This window comes from Hemitrygon akajei, chromosome 10 (genome assembly GCF_048418815.1).
Source record: "Hemitrygon akajei chromosome 10, sHemAka1.3, whole genome shotgun sequence".
Taxonomy (NCBI): Eukaryota; Metazoa; Chordata; class Chondrichthyes; order Myliobatiformes; family Dasyatidae; genus Hemitrygon; species Hemitrygon akajei.
In genome coordinates this window covers 172,658,574-172,681,621 of record NC_133133.1, presented here as the reverse complement: position 1 = coordinate 172,681,621, position 23,048 = coordinate 172,658,574, and the positions used below count along the sequence as shown (strand labels likewise).

The window sequence follows — 23,048 nt, the reverse complement described above, 5'->3', positions numbered from 1 at the left end:
TTGACAAAGGGTTTCGGCTCGAAACATCAACAGTTCTTCTCCCTATAGATGCTGCCTGGTCTGCAGCGTTCCACCAGCATTTTGTGTGTGTTGCTTAACCTTTCACCTGCCAGTTTGTATTCCGCTCCCTTCCCCACTCCTTCTTCCTTTCCAGTCCCAATGAAGGGTCTTGGCCAAAAAACGTTAAATCTTTATTCCTCCAATCAAAGAAATGGAGAACTTTGGTTGGTTCCCTTTGAGGCCTTCCTGCTGGGGGATGGAGGTGTATAGGGACTGGACATCCATAGTAAAAATATGATGATAGGGGACAGGGAACTTGAAATCATTGAAAAGATCCAGAGCGTGTGAAGTGTTACGGATGTAACTCAGAAGGGACTTTTCCCTCTCTCACCTTTCCTCCTTGCCTGCCCATCTCTGGTGCTCCTCCCCCTTTTCTTTCTTCCAGGGCCTTCTCCTATCAGAGTCCCCCCTCTTCTTGCCCTGTGTCTCTTTCACCAATAGACTTTCCAGCTCTTTACTTCACTCCTCCCCCTCCCAGTGTCACTTGTCACCTTGTGCTTCTCCCTCCCCTCATCCCACCTTTTAACTCAACTCCTCATCACTTTTTTCTCCAGTCCTGCCGAAGGGTCTCGGCCTGAAACGTTGACTGTACTCTTTGCCATACATGTTGCCAGGCCTGCTGAGTTTCTCCAGCATTTTGTGTGTGCCCCTTTCAGTTTGGATGTTTTTGTTCTAATTGTGTTCCTTCTTGTAAAATGTGTTTTTCCGGTGCTCTGTGTCTGTGTTACTGCTGCTGGTAGGTTTCTCATTGCACATGTTCAGTAATGCTTGTCCATATGACAACAAACTCAACTTTCATTTTGTACAGACCAATTTGACCTAAACAAATGAGGTGACCTTATTCCTACCCGAAGATATCGAGATCCTGTGAAACGAGCCACGATGAAAGAAGTGAGTATTTACAATCAAGCTGGTTGCATTATCATACTGTAGATTTTACTGAGTTTTTAAATTATTTTTCAGTGCTGTGGTCATTCAGTGACATGGTGGGTATTTCAAGACATTCCTGACTTTTGCCTTTCTTCGGAAGAATGCTGAGGAATCAGGAACTGAATTGCACACTGTCGAGTATCATGCTCAGGATATTGGTCTGGAGGAAATTAGCAATATTTGTGCTCTAACAGAGCAAAGCAACAATCACCTCCAATGAAACCATTTCCATTCACATTCCTTTGACTGCAGTTGCATTAAATCAACTCCCAGCTGAATGACTTTAAATATGGTATAACAAAACACTTTTTTTTTGTCAATTTAAAGTTGCCCAAGCATAGCCACCTTTGCTGTATAAATACTATCTGGCATTTTAAATAGGGACTGAAGTTGAATCTCTCACTATTAAATCTTCGATCCTCTACCGCTGTTTAGTGGTTGCTTGAAGTGAAACTGGACAAACGGGTTATTTTCTACTACAAAGGTGGGGTGGTAATGGGTTGGTACATTAACTCTTAATGACATGGTAAAAGACAATGACAGTTCCATTCCTGCCTGAGTCATGGTAAGGACACTGTGCTGAGTCGAGGCCATGGCAACAGTGCACTGAAGGCAGGGAAAGGTACTATAATGAATGCAGAGGAGGTGACTTCCAAGGGGCATATAGGGATGAGCTTGTTAATTCTGTTTGCTGAAAGGCTGACAGATTTGGGTAAAGACAGTAGGCAAAAAGAATTTTTAAAATTATACAAATCACAATTTTCTGACATCCTTAAATGTTAATATTTGTGGGAATTAACTGTACTGAATTCCTGTTGAATCTTGACTACGGTACTTACTTAGAGCAACACACACAAAATGCTGGAGGAACTCAGCAGATCAGGCAGCATCTGTGGAAATGCCAAGACCCTTCTTCAGGACTGAGAAGGAAGGGGGGAAGATGCCAGAATAAAAAGGTGGGGGGGAAGAGGATAAGGAGGTTAGCTGGAAGGTGAAGTCAAGTGGGTGGGAAAGGTAAAGAGCTGGAAAAGTCTGACAGAAGAGGAGAGTAGACCACTGGAAAAAGGGAAGGAGGAGTGGACCCGGGGAAGTAATAGGCAGGTGAGAAGAGGTAAATGGCCAGAGTGGGAAGCAGAGGAAGAGGGGAGGCAGAGAAAAATTTCTTTTTATTGGGTTCATATTTATGAGGTTTTTACTAAAATCATAGCATTGGAAAGCATTGGACACCAGGTTAAGAATTTATTTTTAGAGGGAAAGGGCGGGGTGGGTAAGGGAAAAATACTGGAAAAATAAGGAAAAAGTACTGGGAAAATATGGGAAAAATACTGGAAGGAAAATTGATGTTCATATCATAAGGCTGGAGGCTACAGTTTAACAACACCATGACCACCTTGACCACTTTGCACTTAAATGGATATTTTGTTCAAATGATATTTTCTTGTAAAAATTGTGTATAACATTAGACCACAAAGATTTTACTTCCTGAATACTTTTGGGTGTATCTTATGGATTTAGGGTTGTTGATCATGAAAAACACCATAAAATTTTCCTGTCACACAACATTTTAAAAAAAACTTGCCTATATTCGTTACTTCAATTCAAGTCAATTAAAATGTTGCCCACAATGTAAGCTGAGAAGTTTTCTATCTTGTCCAGACAGTCCGGGGGCGTGCTTAGGCGGGACAGATGCTGCGTGGGAGGACAGGTTTGTGAGTGGCTACAAAAGCATCACATACACTGTTCCAAGCATTGTGTTTGTATTTTAGTCTGTGATCACATTGATGCACTTGTTTCAGGCACATAGCATGTTGTGTGTACTCATTATAATAAAGTAATTGTACTTCAGAATCAGAATCAGCTTTATCATCCCCGGCATGTGATGTGACATTTGTTAACTTAGCAGCAGCAGTTCAATGCAATACATAATATAGTAATAAATAAATCAATTATAGTATATGTACATTGAATAGATTAAAAGTCAGCAAAAAACAGAAATAACATATATTTAAAAATGTAAAGTAGTGTCCAAGGGTTCACTATCCATTTAGGGATCTGAGTACTTGTGATAGTAAAATATCTGGGCAATGTTGCACAGCGTGATCTTTCCTGTTATGTTTATGGTGAGTAAATGCTGAAATCTCAAAGTGAGAGCCTGACTCCTCTTCTTAAGATAGCCTATGAGCTCTACTTTGGGTTAAAATTGGTGACCAAGACAAATCCTGGGCTCCCCACATTATGAGTTAATGTATACTTTCTGTTTTCCCGTGAATGCTGTTTATATGATATTATGTACCCGTGATACAAAATCTAGTATTTACAATTAATGCACTTTAGTTTGTTATTTACGTGTGAATCATCTGTAGATTTTGTCTGTCCCTTCATAAGTTATCATGTGTCCTGTGTACTACTGTGCTACACCCTGGTTCAAGGGCATATCTTGTTTCTATATACATTATATGTTTATACAGATTATATACATGTGTATAGTTAAATGTCAGTAAACTTGACTTGATGTTGTTTGCAAGTAAATTATTCATGCACCTGTGCATATACTTCCTTGTCTATATGTTAATAAACTTGACTCTGGCTTTGATTTTCTCGAGAATTCATTTCTAAGAGGAGACTGATCATGTTTTAAGACAGTGTTTCACTCCTCTTTCCAGCCTCACCATTCCGAGATGTTTGCTAAACCTAAGTGATTGTGGGAACCCCCATCAAATCAAAAGATGTGGCTGCATTATTGGAAGAAGAAGACAACCTTGTAGATACAGGAACAACTCCACCCCATTCAACTGAAATCAGACACAGAAGATGGTTGAATTCACAAGACGACTTCTGTGTCTGATTTCAGTTGAATTCACAAGAGAATGCAGATACTGGAATCTGGACCAAAATAAAAAACAACTGCTGGAGGAACTCAGCAGGCTGAGCGTTATTTGTGGGGCAGGGGGAAATGGTCCTCCATCAGGACTGGGAGTGGAGAGGGAAGATAACTAGTATAATAAGGAGATGGGGAAGAGTGAGACAGGGGCCAGCAGATGATAGGTGGATTGAGGAGGGGTGAAGGATGATACACCGATGGAGCAAGGTGTGGGGAGACACAGTGGGTGAAGATGGAAACAGAGGCAGGTGATTGCTGGGAGCTGGCAAGTAAAATAAAAAGCAGACGGAGGCCGGTGAGGGAAAGGGAGGAGAAAGGGGAGGTGGAGCTAGCTGTTGGTGGGTCAGAAGCACAAACCCAAAGGCTACGAGTGCTGAAGCCTCATATGTAAGGAAGGTGATAATGGGAACCATTAAGGGAAAGATGAAGGGCAGCTGGGACCAAACGGGGATGGGATTTGGAGGATGAAATGTGTGGGTAGTAGGTGGAATGCAGCACCTACCATCAGGGATGCCCATCATCCAGGACATGCTCTCTTCTCAGTGCTGTCATCAGGCGGGAGGTGGAGACACTGAAAGTTCCACACCGCCAGGAACTGACCTGCACACTCTGACCCTGCACCAGTAATGGAACACTTCCTGTACCACTATCGCCTTGTTTCTGTTAGTTTTTGTACACAAGTCTTGTTTTGCATAATCCTTACTTTTTCTCTCCACTGACATACAGTATATAATTTATATTCTGTGTGTTAACTGAACATTTGTGCCTGTGATACTGCTGTGAGCAAGTTTTCCATAGTCCCGGAACCTCACTGAACTTGTACATACGACAATAAATTTGACTTGACTTGAATGAGTGGGGATATTGCACATCCTCGAATGCTTTTACCAGCTGGCAGTCTCCATATTTCAACATATTTGAGTGGACTGACGAGCACCGTATCTTCTCACTGATGGAGATCAGTGTTACCCAAATGCCTCCTGGACAGTATTGAAATGGTCGCCTGTGTCTAGAGACGTGATACTCTCAATGTACTACTTTAATCCTCAGATGAAGGGATGAGTACCTGATAAGATCCAAAGGCTGCAGTTTGTAGAAGTTCTTGGGGTGAGCCCACTCCCGGTAAAGAAGGAACCTCTCATTGGGACAGAGGGGGTCCAAAGATTTCTGGTTGAACTTACACTGGAAGAAATGGGAATTCATGAATGTAAATATTAGGTTTAGTTGCATTTGTCACCATACTCTTATGAAATATCCTGCAGTATTTACTAACAGGACTGAAATAAATTACACAGATAAATTGTTTATTTATACTTTACACAGGGGATCGCAGCTGACTTTTGTCATGGACTCCTACTGCTAGTGAGGTTGGGAACCCCTGCACTAAGCTCTCTTCTTGTTGCTGACATGAGTCATGAGGGACAGGAGCCTTAGGCCCAGCACCCCCATGATCAGGAACAGTTACTACCCTGCAATCATCATGCTCCTGAACCATCAGGGATATATTCACTCATCCCAACACTGAAACAATTCCACAACCTACAGACAGACTTTCAAGGACTCTACAACTCATGTTCTTGGTATTATTTGTTTTTATTAACCCAATTTGTCTTCTTATCTACTTTAGTTATCTGCCAGTCTTTGTTTATGTATAGTTTTTTTTGTAAATTCTTTTGTATGTCTTTATTTTTCTGTAAATGGCTGCAAGAAAATGAATTGCAAGGTATCATATGGTAACTGATAAGTACTTTGATAATAAATTGACTTTGACTAGATTGTAATTGAGAATAGGGCACAGGACAGACTCTGTCTTGTGCTGGTACTTTTAATGTTCTCACACACAAAATGCTGGTGGAACGCAGCAGGCCAGGCAGCACCTATAGGGAGAAGTACAGTCGACATTTTGGGCTGAGACCCTTTGTCAGGAAGGGACTTTTAATGGTCGTGCTTGCTGCTCTATGATGTTTACTCAGCTCGGAGTTGAACCTGGCTCCACGTGTATTGATGCCTGGCTTTGTGTCTTTTGTAAAACTTCAGTTTTGAATGTTATTTGCTTTCTTTTATTGCTTGTGCCATTTCTCCCCCCCTCTGTGCACAGGGTGTTTGGTGGTCTTATTTACGGGTTCTTTTTGGGTTTCTTTGTTTAGTGACTGCCTGTAAGGAGACAAATCTCAAGGTTGTATAATGTATACATACTTTGATAATAAATATACTTTGAACTTATAGTCTGATTTTCCTGTTAAATGTGAAAGAAGATGTTGTCTCTGCTGCTCTGGTCCAATATGTTTAGCTTAGAGAAGGGCCAAGGACTTTGAGATAGTACCATAGCATCAGCCAGTACCTTCAGATGGGAGAAAGTTTGAGGGTTGTGCTATTCTGGAGTATAATACAATATTGCTCAAGAAAGCCAACATTTTATCATCTTTGCAAATGCTCTCCAATATAAGATTCTGTTCAAGAGTACAAACAATACTAAACAAACAGTGTATATAAACAACTGTCTATGTCAATATAATCAAACCATTTCTGTCCAATTTAAAAATACCTAACAATATGAAGCTATTTATTATTTGAATTAATACATAAAATCAGGCTTGCGCGGCGAGGTGGATATACGTCTCTACCAAAGGAGGTGCAAGGTACCCCCCAGCCACGATCAGGGTCGTGTGAAGCCATGGGAGCAGGTGGTGGATGGTCATATGAACAGCTGGTGCATATCAAAGTTCTGGTTATGCGACCACTGACGCCAGACAGACAATCTCTGAAGACGAATAAACTCTTCTCAGGCTTCCAGCTGGGTACCGGTATTGATTTTAACCGATGTTTCGATGACAAACTTTGCCACCTTCATCAGGATTGATGCCTGGGCATGTCTAGTTCGGTGGTATTTATACCCCCATCATCACGCAGCCCTCCTGATTGGTTAGTCCTCATCCAATCTGTTTCCGCCATTCCACTTTGTTTACAATCAAATTCCAGTTCATACCTTAGAGCAAGACCTTCGTCTTTGTCAAAATTCTTTTTGTCTAGTTTTATTTCAATGGCTTCCTTTACCAGGTGATCCCAAAATCCATTAGCACAGTAGAGTAGTTTTGTTTCGTCGAAGTCAATCCTATGGCCATTGAGAATGCTACAGTAGCAGAACAGTGCATTTACAATGGACATAGTTTTTACTTTGATTATATACAAGGTGGGCTAGTGGAAACCTGATTGGTTAGAACCCACAGAACACTACAGCACAGAAAACAGGCCATTCAGCCCTTCTAGTCTGTGCCGAAACTTTATTCTGCTAGTCCCACTGACCTGCACCCAGTCCATAACCCTCCAGACCTCTCCCAACTATGTATCTATCCAAATTTATTCTTAAAACTTAAGAGTGAGCCTGAATTTACCACGTCAGATGGCAGCTCGTTCCACACTCCCACCACTCTCTGAGCCAAGAAGTATCCCCTAATGTTCCCACTAAACCTTTCCCCTTTCACACTAAAGCCATGTCCTCTGGTATTTATCTCTCCTAATCTGAGTGGAAAGAGCCTACTTGCATTTACTCTGTCTAAACCGCTCATAATTTTGTAAACCTCTTATCAAATCCCCCCTCAATCTTCTACCCTCCAAGGAATAAAGTCCTAACCTGTTCAATCTTTCCCTGTAACTCAACTTCTGAAGACCCAGCAACATCCTAGTAAATCTTCTCTGCATTCTTGAGGACTAACCAATCAGGAGGGACGGACGATGGGGGTATAAACCTATACATGCCCTGCAACATGTCCAGGCATCAACCCTATTGAAGATGGCAAAGTCTGTCATCAAAACATCAGTTAAAATCAATACCTGTACCTGGCTGGAAGCCCGAGAGAGTTTATTCATCATATACACCAGGAAAGCACTAGATCTTTTTTCAATCTCTGAAGAGTATTGATAATGGCTGGGGTCACCTGTCTTGTAAAGACACTGCCCACCAGAAAAATGTAATGGCAAAGCACTTTGGTAGAATAAATTGCCAGAAACAATCATGGTCATGGAAAGACCAGGATTACCCATGCCATACAACATAGCACATGATGGTGATGATGAAAAATCAAATGATAGATGTCGAGATACAATTAGCCATCTTAAGGTACTTACATCATGGAGTGTATAAGCTGCCTTATAGGTTTTTGAGTCCAGAAGTTTAGTGATACCAAACTTGTTGGGTTTTCCTTTTTTATATACACAACGATTCAAAATATAATTGACCTACAAAATGAAATTGAAAACTGATTATTTGAAAAAAAAAAGGTCAAAGTAGTTCATTTAAAACCAAAACCAGAAACACGGCAAATCGTCGCTTTGTGTTTGTGAGCTTCCCGATGGTTTACCTCGCTGTGTGATAAATTGAGACTGAAGCTATGGACCCACTCTGGCTACTTCGGGCTCTGGGTCTATGGACTCTATTTAGTTTGCAATGGTGTTGGTTGCTTTTATTGTTTGCATGATTTGTGTTTTTTTCTCTCTGAAGAGAGTGTGTTTTTTTTAATTGGGCTCTTTCAGGTTTTCTGCTTTGTGGCTGCCCGTAAGCAAATAAATCTCAAGGTTGTATAAATTATACATACTTTTATAATAAATGTACTTTAAATCCTTTGGTTAATCAGACAAGATCATTCTTTATTCACCCTTTTTGCTCCCAATTAAAATGATTTATTTGCCAATAGATTGAAATAGTTTCAGGGAATGTGGGATTCAGTGATGGAAATGTAGACGCTGACATGTATTTATTAATGCAACAGAACCTGAGTGATGGTGTTTGATGACTTACAATTCTGCTTCGCGTTGCTGGTGTGAAGAACGCATCACGATTTTCAGTCTGGAAGCTTTTAATACGGTCCAATTCGAATGGTGCAGTGAAATATTCATCCTCTGGTGGAATTATGTCTTCAGACACTGAGAAAAACTTAGTTATGTAGTTAAATGTTGAGGTCTTCTGTTTTAAGTCATTGCCATGTAGAGGTAGTTTTATATGGAGGAGTTGAGCATAGTGACAGAGAACTTCCCAGGGTGCATGGACCTTCAGGAAAATTGTCTTGGGGTCTAAAATCTAAGGTAGCAGGTGAAAAAAACATGGAATATTGAGCAAAACATACAATTATTTCACTGTTTTGCTAACTAATTCCAAAGCACACATACATGAAGTACAATGAAATGAGTATCAATCCAGGATAGACAGACGAGCATATACACCCAGGTACATTAGGTACGGGAGTGGAACCCAGTGTGGTCTCTGCTGCTATAGCACATCCATTTCAAGGTTCGACGTGTTGTGCATTCAGAGCTGATCTTCAGCACACTACTGTGTAACACATGGTTATTTGAGTTACTGTCACCTTCCTGTCAGTTTGAACCAGTCTGGCCGTTCTCCTCTGATCTCTCTCATTAACAAGGCGTTTTCACCCACAGAACTGCTGCTCACTGTTCTTTTGTTTTTCCCACCATTCTCCGTAAACTCTAGAGACTTGTCCATGAAAATCCCAGAGGTCACCTTGTCGTGACCCAACCAGTGATCTTATTTATTATTTTTGTGACTTATTGTAATTTTTAGATCTTGCAGCATACAGCTGCCAAAAAACAACACATTTCACAAGATATGTCAGTGATGGTAAACCTGACAGTGATTCTGATAACCACAGTTGTACACAGAGCTAGCAGGATCTTACTGTTTAACTTCTATGTCTTGGTTGATAAAGACAAGTATCGCAGAGAATGGAGAAAGCGGAAACTGGGGTATAAATCTGAGGAAACAGTATTACGTGGCCTAATGATGCAAAGAATGACATTGCATTGGGTTGATAGATAGATAGATAGATAGATACTTTATTCATCCCCATGGGGAAATTCAACATTTTTTCCAATGTCCCATACACTTGTTGTAGCAAAAACTCATTACATACAATACTTAACTCAGTAATAATATGATATGCATCTAAATCACTAATTCAAAAAGCATTAATAATAGCTTTAAAAAAAAAAAAAAAAGTTCTTAAGTCCTGGCAGTTGAATTGTAAAGCCTAATGGCATTGGGGAGTATTGACCTCTTCATCCTGTCTGAGGAGCATTGCATCGACAGTAACCTGTCGCTGAAACTGCTTCTCTGTCTCTGGATGGTGCTATGTAGAGGATGTTCAGGGTTTTCCATAATTGACCGTAGCCTACTCAGCGCCCTTCGCTCAGCTACCGATGTTAAACTCTCCAGTACTTTGCCCACGACAGAGCCCGCCTTCCTTATCAGCTTATTAAGAGAAGTGGTGAGTTCATGAAGGAATACATAGGTGGGCTCAGGTCTGACTGATGTCAGTAATCTGATCACTTGGCGGATAGTAAAGTAACACCTTCATTGCTTCCTTAAGGTGGTTATACCAAAAGGAGATAAAGGAATAAGCTCCCACTACCTATTAAATGTTCCCAATCAAATTTGCCTCGAATAGCCTCTGACAACCAAGTCCAGCTCCTGGCCTTCACATGTGACTTGGCTACTAAGACTGGCAGAAACATTTCGGCTGACACGAGAAGGGGCAAAGGTGGGCTACCATCACCTTAAAATCAGTCATTTCGAGTAGATGGGGCTCATCAGCTGTGGTTGGCAGCTCACCTTGGGGAAGGAAAACTTTGATCTCAAACCTCCACTGCCTTGTGGCTATACCCACTCATGGGGAAGGCCTTGCGAGTAAAACCTGAGGGAAAATCTGGAGCTGGACCCCTTAAGGCAGTCCTGCTTTGAGATTCAACGCTGACTGGCAACTCCTGTGATGCCACTGGGGCCAAAATATATCGATCTCTGCCGATTCTTTGGGTTCATCAGATGCGTGGAGAGGAGGAGCCTACTACACAGCCCCAGCTTGCCCTCCATTATCGTACTCCCCAGGTTGCATATCTGGACAACATCCATGGTTAACCATGAACGACGGAGGCCTCACTCATTCACCCTAATTCTAACAATGTTGCAATGATCTTGAACCCCAAATGTGGCTCCAATCACTGTTAAAACCAGTACTGCCACTGTACAGCATGGGTGAACTGGGTTCAATTCCCACTGCTGCCTGTAATGAGTGTGTACATTGCCCCTGTGACCATGTAGGTTTCCTCCAGGTGCTCCAGTTTCCTCCCACAGTCCAAAGATATACCGGTTGTGAGGTTAATTAGTCATAGTAAATTGTCCCGTGATTAGGCTGGCATTAAGTCGGTGTGGCTCAAGGGGCCGAAAGGGATAATTCCACGCTGTATCTCAATAATAAAAATCCCTTGCCAACCATTGCTATTCAAACACGTGAGGAACAATAACAGCATTAAAGGATAACCAGTCCTGTGAAAATATACTGCAATAGCAATGTTTACAGCTGAAGACAGAGCAAGAATAAATTGACAAAGAAAAATGCAACAGTTTAAACTTATTTACACATTTATTTTCACAATCCCACAGTGATTTTCACAATTATTTTCACATTGACACGTGAAAACTCACATGTTAATCAACGCTTCCAGAAAACTAAGGTGTCTTCTAGAGACAGTGAAACTTTCAGCTGAATTCATAATCAAGACCCTCTCAGCAAACACTATTAACATTTGAATGAGTACTCACTGATCTTGTAGCTTCAATCTCCAGCCCATTTTTCTTTAAGTTGTCTTGAAAGAAAACTCTTTTCCTCTGCACATGGAACACAAAAATATGTCAGAGGCTCCCCTGATGTCACAGCCAGGGTCAGTTTAAAAATATCCACGTTCCCATCTGAATGACTCAACAAGAAAGATAGAGAATCGTTTGTCCTGGGACTTAACCTTCAAATGCTTATTATACAGTCATTTTTAATATTTTAGTCCACACACAAGTAAAATCTGCAAGAAAACTGATTCCTATTCATGTATATTTGTGCCGTACTTCAGGAAGCTTCACTTTACTAGTGAGTAACAAAGATTCAGGGTTCTGCATAAGATCATTCAGGAACTCAGCCTCACCCTAACTTATAGATCTAAGATGACAGGCGTGTAAAACCTCACACTGAGAGAATCTAACACAGACATCAGTGATAACTCAAGCTTTCTGTTCCTGGAGGAAGGTGCCTGTGCTCATCTGGTTTTTCTCTCTCTCTCTCTCTCTCTCTCTCTCTCTCTCTCTCTCTCTCTCTCTCTCTCTATTGCTCGATGCTGCTGGGAGTTGGTGCTGGAGTCTTGGATCTTGGGCAAAATTTAATTGATGTGTTTCTGGATTGGACTCTGAAGTTCATATTACAATGTGTTTCTGGCTACTCTTTATTTTATTGCCATTTTGTGTGATTTTGATTGAGCCGGACAGGCTCTGCGGCCTGCAGTCAACAAACGAGACAGCACAAAACATCCTACAAAAACAGAACATCCTACAAAATTCTACAAAAGGTAGGGGGTTTTCCAACCATTGAGCACATCTATTTGAAACACTGTCGTAAAAAAGAGCATCCATCTTTAGAAATCCCCAAAGCCCAGTCTATCCCCTTTTCTCACTGCTGCCATCAGGTAGAAGGTACAACAGCCTCAGGACTCACACCACCAGGTTCAAGAACAGTTACTACCTCTCAACCATTAGGCTCTTGAACAAAAGGGACAACTATACTCACTTTCCCATCCATTGAGATGTTCCCACAACCGATGATCTCACTTTAAGGACTCCTTGTCTTGTTATTTCATAATTTATTACTGTTTATTTATATTTGCCTTTGCACAGTTTGTTGTCTTCTGCACTCTAGTTGATCTTTCATTGAGCCTGTTTTAGTTACTATTTTATAGATTTGCTGAGTATGCCCATGGGAAAACAAATCTCAGGGTTGTATATGGTGATATATAAATACTTTACTTTGACCTTTGATCTTTTTTTGTGCATTGGGTGTTTGATTTTTTTTTGAACGAGTTCCATGGTGTTTCTTTGTTTTGTGGCTGTCTGTCGGAAGACAAATCCCAGGATTGTATACTGCATATGTACTTCGATGCTAAATGTACTTTGAATTTTTCAATACAAAATTACATTTTACCGATAGATGGCCCATTATATCCTACTCTTTGACTTTTTAAATTAGATGATATTATGCAAATTCAGAGACTGCTGCTTATCCTCTTGTAAGGTTAAAGATCAGAGAGGATAGTTCTATATTTGTTTCCACCCATGCAGGTACAGTGCTTCTTTCAAGATTACCTCAGTGTAATTTGAAATCAGGAGGTTCAAACTTGATCCATAGAACAACTAGACTAACATAGGTTACTGCATAACAGCCAGAGTGAAATTCAAAGTGGGCCATGTAATAATAGGGTCTTCATGGAATTTTGATGAATATGGTGTTGCAAGTGTACAATGTCCTGTGTATGTTACTCAAAATGGCTTCTTTGGTTTGTTAAGAGTAGGAATGCTTCTTTGTCTGATAAGTGTTTCTCTCGCAGTTGTTTAGCTTTAGACTTGCTGATATGGGGATTGTATTCATTTGTTAACCAATGGGGAATGTTATTTTGTCTTGTGAGGCTGGGAACTTGGGGGGGGGGGGGGGGGTTTCGCGGTCTTTTGAGGAGAGTCGAGAGGAAGACGCCGAGGAAGGTGGACATGCACTGCACTGCTTGGTTGACCACCGGGGGTGGTCCCAGGTGCGAAGACGTGGAGGTCGGAGGCAAGCGACGAGGGGTCGAATGGTTCGATGGTTGAGCTCCAACGATGTGCACTAAACTGACTGAACTTTGATAAGTTGGCGCCTTTTGTTTTTTTTCTTTCCTTTCATATATATTGTATTGCCTAGTACTCTTTTAGTTTTAGTAAACTCTTTAAAGTGTATTTCATAATGGTATCTGGTGTGAATTTGATACTGTGTGCGGGCGCGAGGCATAAACTTGATTCTCACAGCACCTGCGTGTACGGGAGGTGGGATTGGTGTGTGGCTGGATCTCCTTTTCCCCTAGACATATACCAGCCTGTTGATTAAGTGTTACATTTGTGGGGGCTCGTCTCAGATTGGATTGTCAGGGGCTGTGGAATAACGCAGGCAGCAGTGCGGAGATGGACAGAGATAAGATTGTTAGCTGGTGCGAGTTGGAAGATGTACCGGTGCAGTACGCCTGTGCAGTGAGCGGAGTTCTCCACCCACCAGCAAATGTCATGCCCTCATGGCATTACCAGAGTTCCCCAAAGCTTCTTGCAACACACAAAACCCAACCCAGGTGCAGAAAGCAGCGACATAACAGCGAAAAAAGCAAAGGAAGTTTTACTGTAAATGGGAAGTGTCATTATAATTCAAGGTCTACAAACATGCAACTATAAATGCCATTGCAGTTCAAGTCATTTCAGGACTGTACGATCATTAGAATACATATTTTTAATGTGGTGGTTAATTCAAAATATACCAGATTACAAGTTAGAGAAAATAGTGATGCAGGATCGAGTGATGTGTTGTGCCTGCATGACGCGGGAGCTGGTGGACCCTATTGCGGTTGCTGGTGACCAGATCTTCAGCAAGTGTTAGAGGCTTGAGGAACTCGGGCTCAAAGATGATGAGCTGGAGCCTAAGCTTTCAACACTGTGATGCATCAGGAAGAGGGAATTGCTGCGCCTCACTGACAGAAATGAGTGCAGTTGCGATTTCGAAGGAGAACGCGCTTGGAAAGCTGAAAGGTCTGAAGGTAGATAAGCCACCTGGACCAGATGGACTACATCCCATGTTTCTGAAAGAGGTAGCTGAAGAGATTGTAAAGGCATCAGTACTGATCTTTCAAGAATCACTAGGTGCTGGAATGGTTCCAGAGGATTGGAAAATTGCAAACATCAAAGGAAGAGAGGCAAAAGGCAGGAAATTATCAGCCAGTTAGCCTGACTTCAGTGGTTGGCAAGATGTAAGAGTCATAATGAAGTATGAGGTTTCAGAGTACTTGATAAAATAAGCCAAAGTCAGCGTGGCTTTAAGGGAAAACCTTGCCTGACAAAGTTGTTGGAATTCTTTGAGGAAACAACAGGCATGATGGACAAAGGAGAGTCAGTGGACATTGTTTACTTGGATTTTCAGAAGGCCTTTGACAAGCTGCCACACATGAGGCTGCTGAACAATATAAGAGCCCATGGTATTACAGGAAAGATACTAGAATGGAGAGAAGATTGGCTGACCAGCAGAAGGCAAAGGGTGGTTATCAGTGACGGGGTAAGTGTTAGGACCGCTTTTGAAATTGATGGCTTTTTTTTTTGTGGATGATACAAAGATAGGTGGAAGGGCAGACAGTGTTGAGGAAGCAAGAAGTCTGCAGAAGGACATGGACAGATTAGAAGAATGGGCAAAGTAGTGACAGGAAGAATACAGTGTAGGGAAGTGCATGATTATGCACTTTGGTAGAAGGAGTAAAGGCGTAGACTATTTTCTAAACGGTGACTGAATTCAGAGATCAGGGGTACAAAGGCACTTGGGAGCTCTACTGCAGGATTCCCGAAAAAAATGATGGCTTGGTCATCCCAGTATTCAGGAAGATTTATCAGGCACTATTGTGGTCATGAGTTGGGGGGAGGTATAATGGGGAGCTGGAACTAGGTACCTTTTACATGTGTGTGAAGTTAAATCTATGAATGTTCCCCACTTGGAATTTGAGCATATTACTTCTCTTTTCCTATGCAGTTTCAAAGCAGAAAGTACATTTATTATCAAAATACATATACAGAATATAACCTTGATACTTGTCTTCTTGCAGGCAGCCACAAAACAAAGTAGCAGCATAAAGAAAAACTTTGCACAAGAAGACCAAAAAAATGCGAGAAAAGGGAATAAATTGTGCCAACAACAAAAAGTGAACAAATAACATACAGAACACTAAACATCAATCTGCAGAATCCCCGAAAGTGAGTTTACAGACATGAGCTGCTGAGTGGAGTGAAGCCAGTCCAGGCCACGGCCCACCATCAGTCAGTTCAGCGCCGTGTCGATGGCTGCAGGCCACAGCCACAGATCCTGTTCTGCGGCAAAGCTGCTCGATCGAATTGCACAAATAGTAAATCACATTCAGCACTGAGGACAATAAACATCAAACTGCAGACGAAAGCCATAAGCTGCCAAGACAATCGAATCTTGCAGCACGGGACCCAAGATTCCTGCAGCTTCCGCTGGTAGCTGCAAGCGGGAGACCGGTCAAATGCAAGCAGGTGGCAATGAACGACCATGGCTGCACTCCACACTCAAACCCCCAGAACAGCACAGAGGCGCCAGCTTCTTCATTTCCCTCAAAAATACATTATTAGAATGGAAATTCCAGGCTGCGATTGATGCAGTTCAGAAGTATATCTCGAAGAAGGAGAGTATCCACTAGTTGTATAAGCTGCCTGCAAGTTGCTAATGGTCACTGGTGCCATCTGGCCAGAAGTTCCACTAGTTCAAGATGGCACTCGTGAATTTCAGCAACTTCTGGCTGGTGGCCGATGTAACAAGAGTAACAACTAAATACTTCGTTAATCATTCTTTTTCTGGAAAACAATCATTGCAAGCAATAGTCTGTGACTTGGAGGCAATTCGATGTGGCAGAACTGAGGTGAAGCGAGGCAGCGGGCCTGTCCCTGAGAGCAAAGATGACCCGAGGTTCGATTGATTTAAGCGCAGGGAACCGTACTCTCTCCGGTCCTGTTCACCCTGTACACATCAGACTTCCAATATAACTCGGAGTCCTGCCATGTGCAGAAGTTGGCTGATGACACGGCCATAGTGGGGTGTGTCAGGAATGGACAGGAGGAGGAGTATAGGAAACTGATACAGGACTTTGTGATATGGTGCAACTCAAACTACCTGCGTCTCAATATCACCAAGACCAAGGAGATGGTGGTGGACTTTAGGAGATCTAGGCCCCATATGGAGCCAGTGATCATTAATGGAGAACGTGTGGAGCAGGTTAAGACCTACAAGTATCTGGGAGTACAGTTAGACGAGAAGCTAGACTGGACTGCCAACACAGATGCCTTGTGCAGGAAGGCACAGAGTCGACTGTACTTCCTAAGAAGGTTGGCGTCATTCAATGTCTGTAGTGAGATGCTGAAGATGTTCTATAGGTCAGTTGTGGAGAGTGCCCTCTTCTTTGTGGTGGCGTGTTGGGGAGGAAGCATTAAGAAGAGGGACGCCTCACGTCTTAATAAGCTGGTAAGGAAGGCGGGCTCTGTCGTGGGCAAAGTACTGGAGAGTTTAACATCGGTAGCTGAGCAAAGGGCGCTGAGTAGGCTACGGTCAATTATGGATAACTCTGAATATCCTCTACATAGCACCATCCAGAGACAGAGAAGCAGTTTCAGCGACAGGTTACTATCGATGCAATGCTCCTCAGACAGGATGAAGAGGTCAATACTCCCCAATGCCATTAGGCTTTACAATTCTACCGCCAGGACTTAAGAACTTTTTAAAAGCTATTATTAATGCTTTTTGAGATAGTGATTTAGATGCATATCATATTTTTTACTGAGTTAAGTATTGTATGTAATTAGTTTTGCTACAACAAGTGTATGGGACATTGGAAAAAAAGTTGAATTTCCCCATGGGGATGAATAAAGTATCTATCTATCTATCTATCTAATTGGAAAAATTGGGTACAGGCCAAATTGAGCTGGCTGGGTCCAGGGCCGAGAGCATATCAAAGCGACAGAACCCAATGTTCGGATGATGATTTAATCATCGGGCCAGATTGTAAAGGTCAGGATGTTTGGGCCCAAGGTGAGGAACAGGTTGGTTCAACTCACTGTTCTACTCTGCACTGAGCTAAGGGTCTGAGAGCAGACTCTCTCTGAACTTCAGGTCAGAACACCATTTGCTTGCGTTTATTGTTTGCATGTTTGTTTTTTATCTGCATATTAGGTGTTTGGTGTTTTTTTTAATGGGTTCTTTTGTGTTTCTTTGTTTTGTGATTGGCTGTAAGGAGATGAATCTCAAGGTTGTATAATATACACATACTTTGATAATAAATGTACGTTGAACTTTGAACAGCTGTCAGCAAAATCTATTTTTATTCCACATTTTTACCTCCTTCAGTTTTTCTATTGTATCACATTCACCACTGTCTTTTCCAGCTAAACACCATTTCCGGCAAACCATGAGGGGTTGTAAATCAGGCAAGCTCAGAGACAATTTTCCAGGATGTCAGATGTTATTCTACTAATAACCCAACATAGTTTTAGTGCACATTTTTGAAAAAGGAAACAGAGATTTCCAGAGATTCACTACCCTCTGAGGGAAGAAACATCTACATTCCTCAGTTTTATATCGCCTGTCCCTAATTTTGTAGCTACGTTGTGACCCTATTTGTGACTCATGGACGAATGGAAATATCACAGGGGTGACAAATGTTTGCCTCAAGCATGACAAAACTGGCTCGAGATGCGGGCGAAGGAATAGGAACCGAAACATGTGCATCCTACCAGTTTGAACATTATGGTATGAGAACAGCTTCAAACATTTAGAAGTTTCTCTCATCTGAGTGGCTGCCCAACTCTGCACAATTCACTCTCAAAGAATGAGGAAGGACACACCTCCAACCGACAATCCAAAAATAATGTACATACAGCAGCCCCTTGAGCCTGCTCTATCATTCAGGGTTCAAATTTCAAAGTTAATTTATTATCAAAGTACATATATGTCACCATATACGACTCCGAGATTCATTTTCTTGCAGGCATTCACTGAAGAACAAGGAAATATAATAGAATCGATAGAAAAACTACAAAGACTGACAAAAATCCTTTGTGTAAAAGAAGACAAACTGCGCAAATGCAAAAAATATACTAAATTAAAAAGTAAATAAATAATATTGAGAATGTGAGCTGTAGTGTCTTCGAAAGTGACTCCATGCTGTGGAATCAGTTCAGCTCAGAGTTGTGCTGAAGGAAATTTCCATTCTGGTTCAGGAGCCTGAAGGTTGTAGGGCATCAACCTGTTCCTGTACCTGGTGTGTGTGATCTTTGGGGGGGGGGGGCAATGCAGGTGCTACACCTTGCAGAGGGAAGGAGTGCCTTCCACCTCCTTTGGTAGCGACAGATCTCCACCCCGCCATGTCGGAGAACCGAGCCACTGCAGGTATCAATTTCAACATGCCATTCACAAGCTAGAGACACATTCAAGCCACCAGGAACCAGGAGAGAAACTTGGTTGTGGCTGTGTCATATTTACAACAAGAAAAATCTGTGTTGTTTGCGGTTGTTGCTAAGCAACCAACTCAGATGCACTAAAGTAAGATTCCTGATTTGAATGCTATTGTTCTTTTGAGATAGTTTTGATGGAATTTATATCACTCAGATGGGTGGTGGGGTAGAGATACGTCCCTACCAAAGGAGGTGAAAGGTCTTCCTTCCCTCAGCTAGCCAACAGATCACCCTTGGGCAAGGTGTAGCACCTGATCAGCCCTACCCCTCCCGATCAGGGTCACGTGAAGCCATGGGAGCAGGTGGTCGTATGAGCAGCCGGTGCAGATCACAAGTCCTGGTTATGCGACCAGGCAGACAATCTCTGAAGTGTATTGATACTGGCTGGAGTCAACCGTCTTATAAAGACACTGCCCAGGAGAAAGCAATGGCAAACCACTTCTGTAGAAAAATTTGCCAAGAACAACCATGGTCAAAGACCATGATCACCCATGTCATATGACAGGGCACATCATGATGATGATGATGATTGCTCAGAACCCTTTACCACTAATAATTCAATGATCATTTTCATCTAACATTCTATCTGAATATATCTTGTTTCATGCAGTTGATCTGAAATGCCATGTTGCTGAATCTCAGCTTTGGTTTCAATTGAAATCAGTGTATTACTCATTAAAGTTGAAAACCCCTAATTATCATTCGTGCCATCGCACACAGCAGGGAGTATACAGGCCAATGAATTCAACAAATTCCCACCTTTTTTCACAGGGCTTAGATTTTGAAAAGTGTTAAATTGTTTGTGATTGTTGCACCTATGGTTTTTAAAAATGTGTGTGGAACTCAATGAGTGAAAAAGCAACTGCTCCCACCTGTTTTTGTTGATCTTTTTTAAAATCACTATTATGGTGCAGTGCAGGTGTAACTCAATGACAATGCACCCAGGTGTGAAGCAGAAACAATATTTAAAGTGTGGGGAAGAAAGTGAGCAGAATGGAAAAGATAGTTCTTCATTTACAGTCAGCTTGGTTCTGCACTCTGCAAAGAAACCAACTAGTGACTGAAGACTGAAGTCCAGAGTTTGCTAACAGCAGCGTCACAGGAAGAGTGGTGGAAAATGTGTTTGGCACATTGGCCTTTATTGGTTAGGGCTCTGAGTAGGGAGGCTATGTTGCAGTTATATAAGATACTGATGATATTGCACACGTCATCAAGTTTGTGGGTGACACAACAGCGGTTGGCTTCATCAGTAATGATGAGGAGACGGAGTATAGAGTGAAGTGGAGCAGCTGGTGGACTGATGTGAGAAGAGCAACCTAAGCCTGAATGTGGAGAAGACAAAGGAAATCATTGTGGACTTCAGGAAGGTGCAGACAAACCGTTCCCCTTTGCGAATACATGGCTCATCCATAGAGAAAGTTAAGTGCACCAAGTTCCTAGGAGTTTTCATTGTGGATGACCTCACCTGGTCCCTTAATATCACCTCCCTGAACAAGAAGGCACAGATATGCCTCCACTTCATAAGAAGATTGACACAAGCAAAGCTCTCACCTTCCATCATAACTGAACTTTACAAGAGCACCATTGACAGCACCCTGACAAGTTGCATCTCCATCTGGTATGGGAGCAACCAAGCCTCGGACTGGAAGGAGAACAGCTGAGAAGATCACAGGGGTCTCCCTTCCATCTATTGGGGACATTTATCAGGAGAGTTATGCATATGCAGAGCCCTTAGTATTATCAAGGATCCCTCCCATCCATCCAACATCCTTTGACTTTCTACCATCAGGCAGGAGACTCCAATGCATAAAGACAAGAGCAGTCAGGCTGGGAGACAGTTTCTTCCCTCAGACCATTAGGCTTCTGAACTTCCTGTCGAATCGTATTCGAAGTGTCACTGATTAACCTGTTCTGTACCTTACAGTATTTAATATTAATGCACTTTAGTTATTTATTTATGCATGATTCATCTGCAGATTTTATCCTTGCCTTCATAAGTTATTGTGTGTAATGCATGTTATGTACTGTATATTACTGTGCTTTACACCCTGGTTCGGAGAAACATTATATACATTATATTACATTATACATTAACATTATATAGTGAAATGACAATAAACTTGACTTGATATGGAGGGGATATTGTGTACAGATTTGGTCAGCCTGTGAAAGGAAAGATGTTATTAAATTAGAAATAATGCAGAAAAGATTCACAAGGATGTTCCCTGGACCAAGGGGCCTGAATTAAAGGAGAGACTGTATAGACTAAGATTGTATTCCCTGCAAAGTAGGAATTTGCAGGATGACCTAACAGAGGTATATCTGATCATGAGGGGCACAGACAGGGTGAAAGCACATAGACTTTCTTTCCAGGGAGGGAATGCTTTAAAAAAAAGCAAACATAGGTTTAAGATCAGAAGCGAGATATTTAAAAAGGATATCACGGGCAGTTTCTTCACACAAAGGGTGGTGCATATTGGAATGAGCTGCCAGAAATAGTGGTTGATGAGCAACATTTAAAAGCCATTTAGATAAGTACATTAGTTAAGAAGGGTTTTGTGGGAAATGGCCCAATGTGGGTAGAGGGAACTGGGTCATGGGGCAACACAATCGGTATGGATGAATTGGGCTGAGGTTTGGTGGAAGGGTGAAGATATGTCCGTGCCATGGAAACAGGTGATGGATGGTCATACGAGTAGCTGGTGCATATCACAAGCCCTGGTTATGCAACAACTGACGTCAAGTAGACAATCTCTAAATTTAGAGTATTGATAATGACTGGGGTCACCCGTCTTATAAAGACACTGGTCAGAAGAACAAAATGGCAAACCACTTTCATAGAAAAATTTGCCAAGAACAATAGTGCTCATGGGAAGACCATGTGATACAACATGGCACAAATGACGATGGTAATGATGACAACTCTACTTGTACAATAATCATGCTAATATATTGATGACTGATTGCAGCAATTAAGTGAAAAACATTTAAATCAGCTGACTTGGTGACCATGAATGTCTTCGCCATACAACATGGCACATAATGATGATGACAATGGGACAACGGGTCTGTTTCCATATTGGATGACTCTATGACTTAACTGTGGAGGAAAATCTACTGAAGTAATAGCAGGTCATACCTTTTTGCTTATAATTGATCGCATCCTCTTTTGATCCCCCGGTTTCTTCTGCTCCTCTTCGTAAACCAATATGAAGTCAATTCGACGTTGACCGTCAGCGAAAAACACCGAGTCTTCATTTCCATTAAACTCAACCTGTATTGAGAAAACCACAGCAGAGTTCATTTCAAAGCATGTGGCAGAAAGAATGACAGCTTACAATCCAAACTCACCACTATCAAGTTCTGGATTGCACACTAGCCAGAGTTTGACCCTAAAACAAAGGCAATAAATGACTGAGCAACAGCAGTGCTTTACTTGCAGGTACAAAGATATATCATGCCATGACAATTAGTAATACAGTTGGCCCTCCTTATCCGCGGGGGATTGGTTCCGAGACCCCCCCCCCCGTGGATACCAAAAATCACGGATGCTCAAGTCCCTTATTTAACCTGTGTCGGTGCGGTGGTCTTTAGGACCCAGTGGAACCCTGGACTTTATTTAACCTGTCTTAGTGCGCAGCTCTGAATCCACAGTGTTTCTGTTCACGAAAATAATCACGATCACGATTGAAAATAAAGTGGAAGTAATAAAGCGATCGGAAAGAGGTGAAACGCCATCGGTCATTGGAAAAGCGTTAGGCTACAGTCAGTCAACGATCGGAACTATTTTAATGGATAATGTGAAAAGCCCTGCCCTGATGAAAGCTACAATTATTACTAAGTAACGCAGTGGTTTGATTATTGAAATACATACATTTCTTAAGTGTTTTATATGCACAGAAAGGTAAAATATATACTATATACTAAGACAAACGTTTGACTAACTGACTCTAAATAATACCGGATGTACCTGTTCCGGTTTCAAATCTGTTTTAAAGACAGACTCAGGAATGGAACTCCTTCATAACCCGGGGACTGCCTGTACTTTTAAATCAT

The 23,048-nt window shown here is 41.8% G+C and overlaps 1 protein-coding gene across 2 annotated transcripts in view; it reads right to left on the bottom strand.

Moving 5' to 3' along the window:
- The window catches only part of ano6 (anoctamin 6), a 173,567-nt gene that overhangs the window by 61,215 nt on the left and 89,304 nt on the right, over positions 1-23,048 (bottom strand). For both annotated transcript variants that reach the window (XM_073059718.1, XM_073059719.1), the window contains 5 exons: positions 22,132-22,266; positions 11,481-11,546; positions 8,667-8,945; positions 7,997-8,107; positions 4,938-5,053 (listed from right to left, as the gene is read on the bottom strand). In XM_073059718.1, the coding sequence (XP_072915819.1) occupies positions 4,938-5,053; positions 7,997-8,107; positions 8,667-8,945; positions 11,481-11,546; positions 22,132-22,266 (707 nt within the window). The remainder of the gene's footprint in view (positions 1-4,937; positions 5,054-7,996; positions 8,108-8,666; positions 8,946-11,480; positions 11,547-22,131; positions 22,267-23,048) is intronic.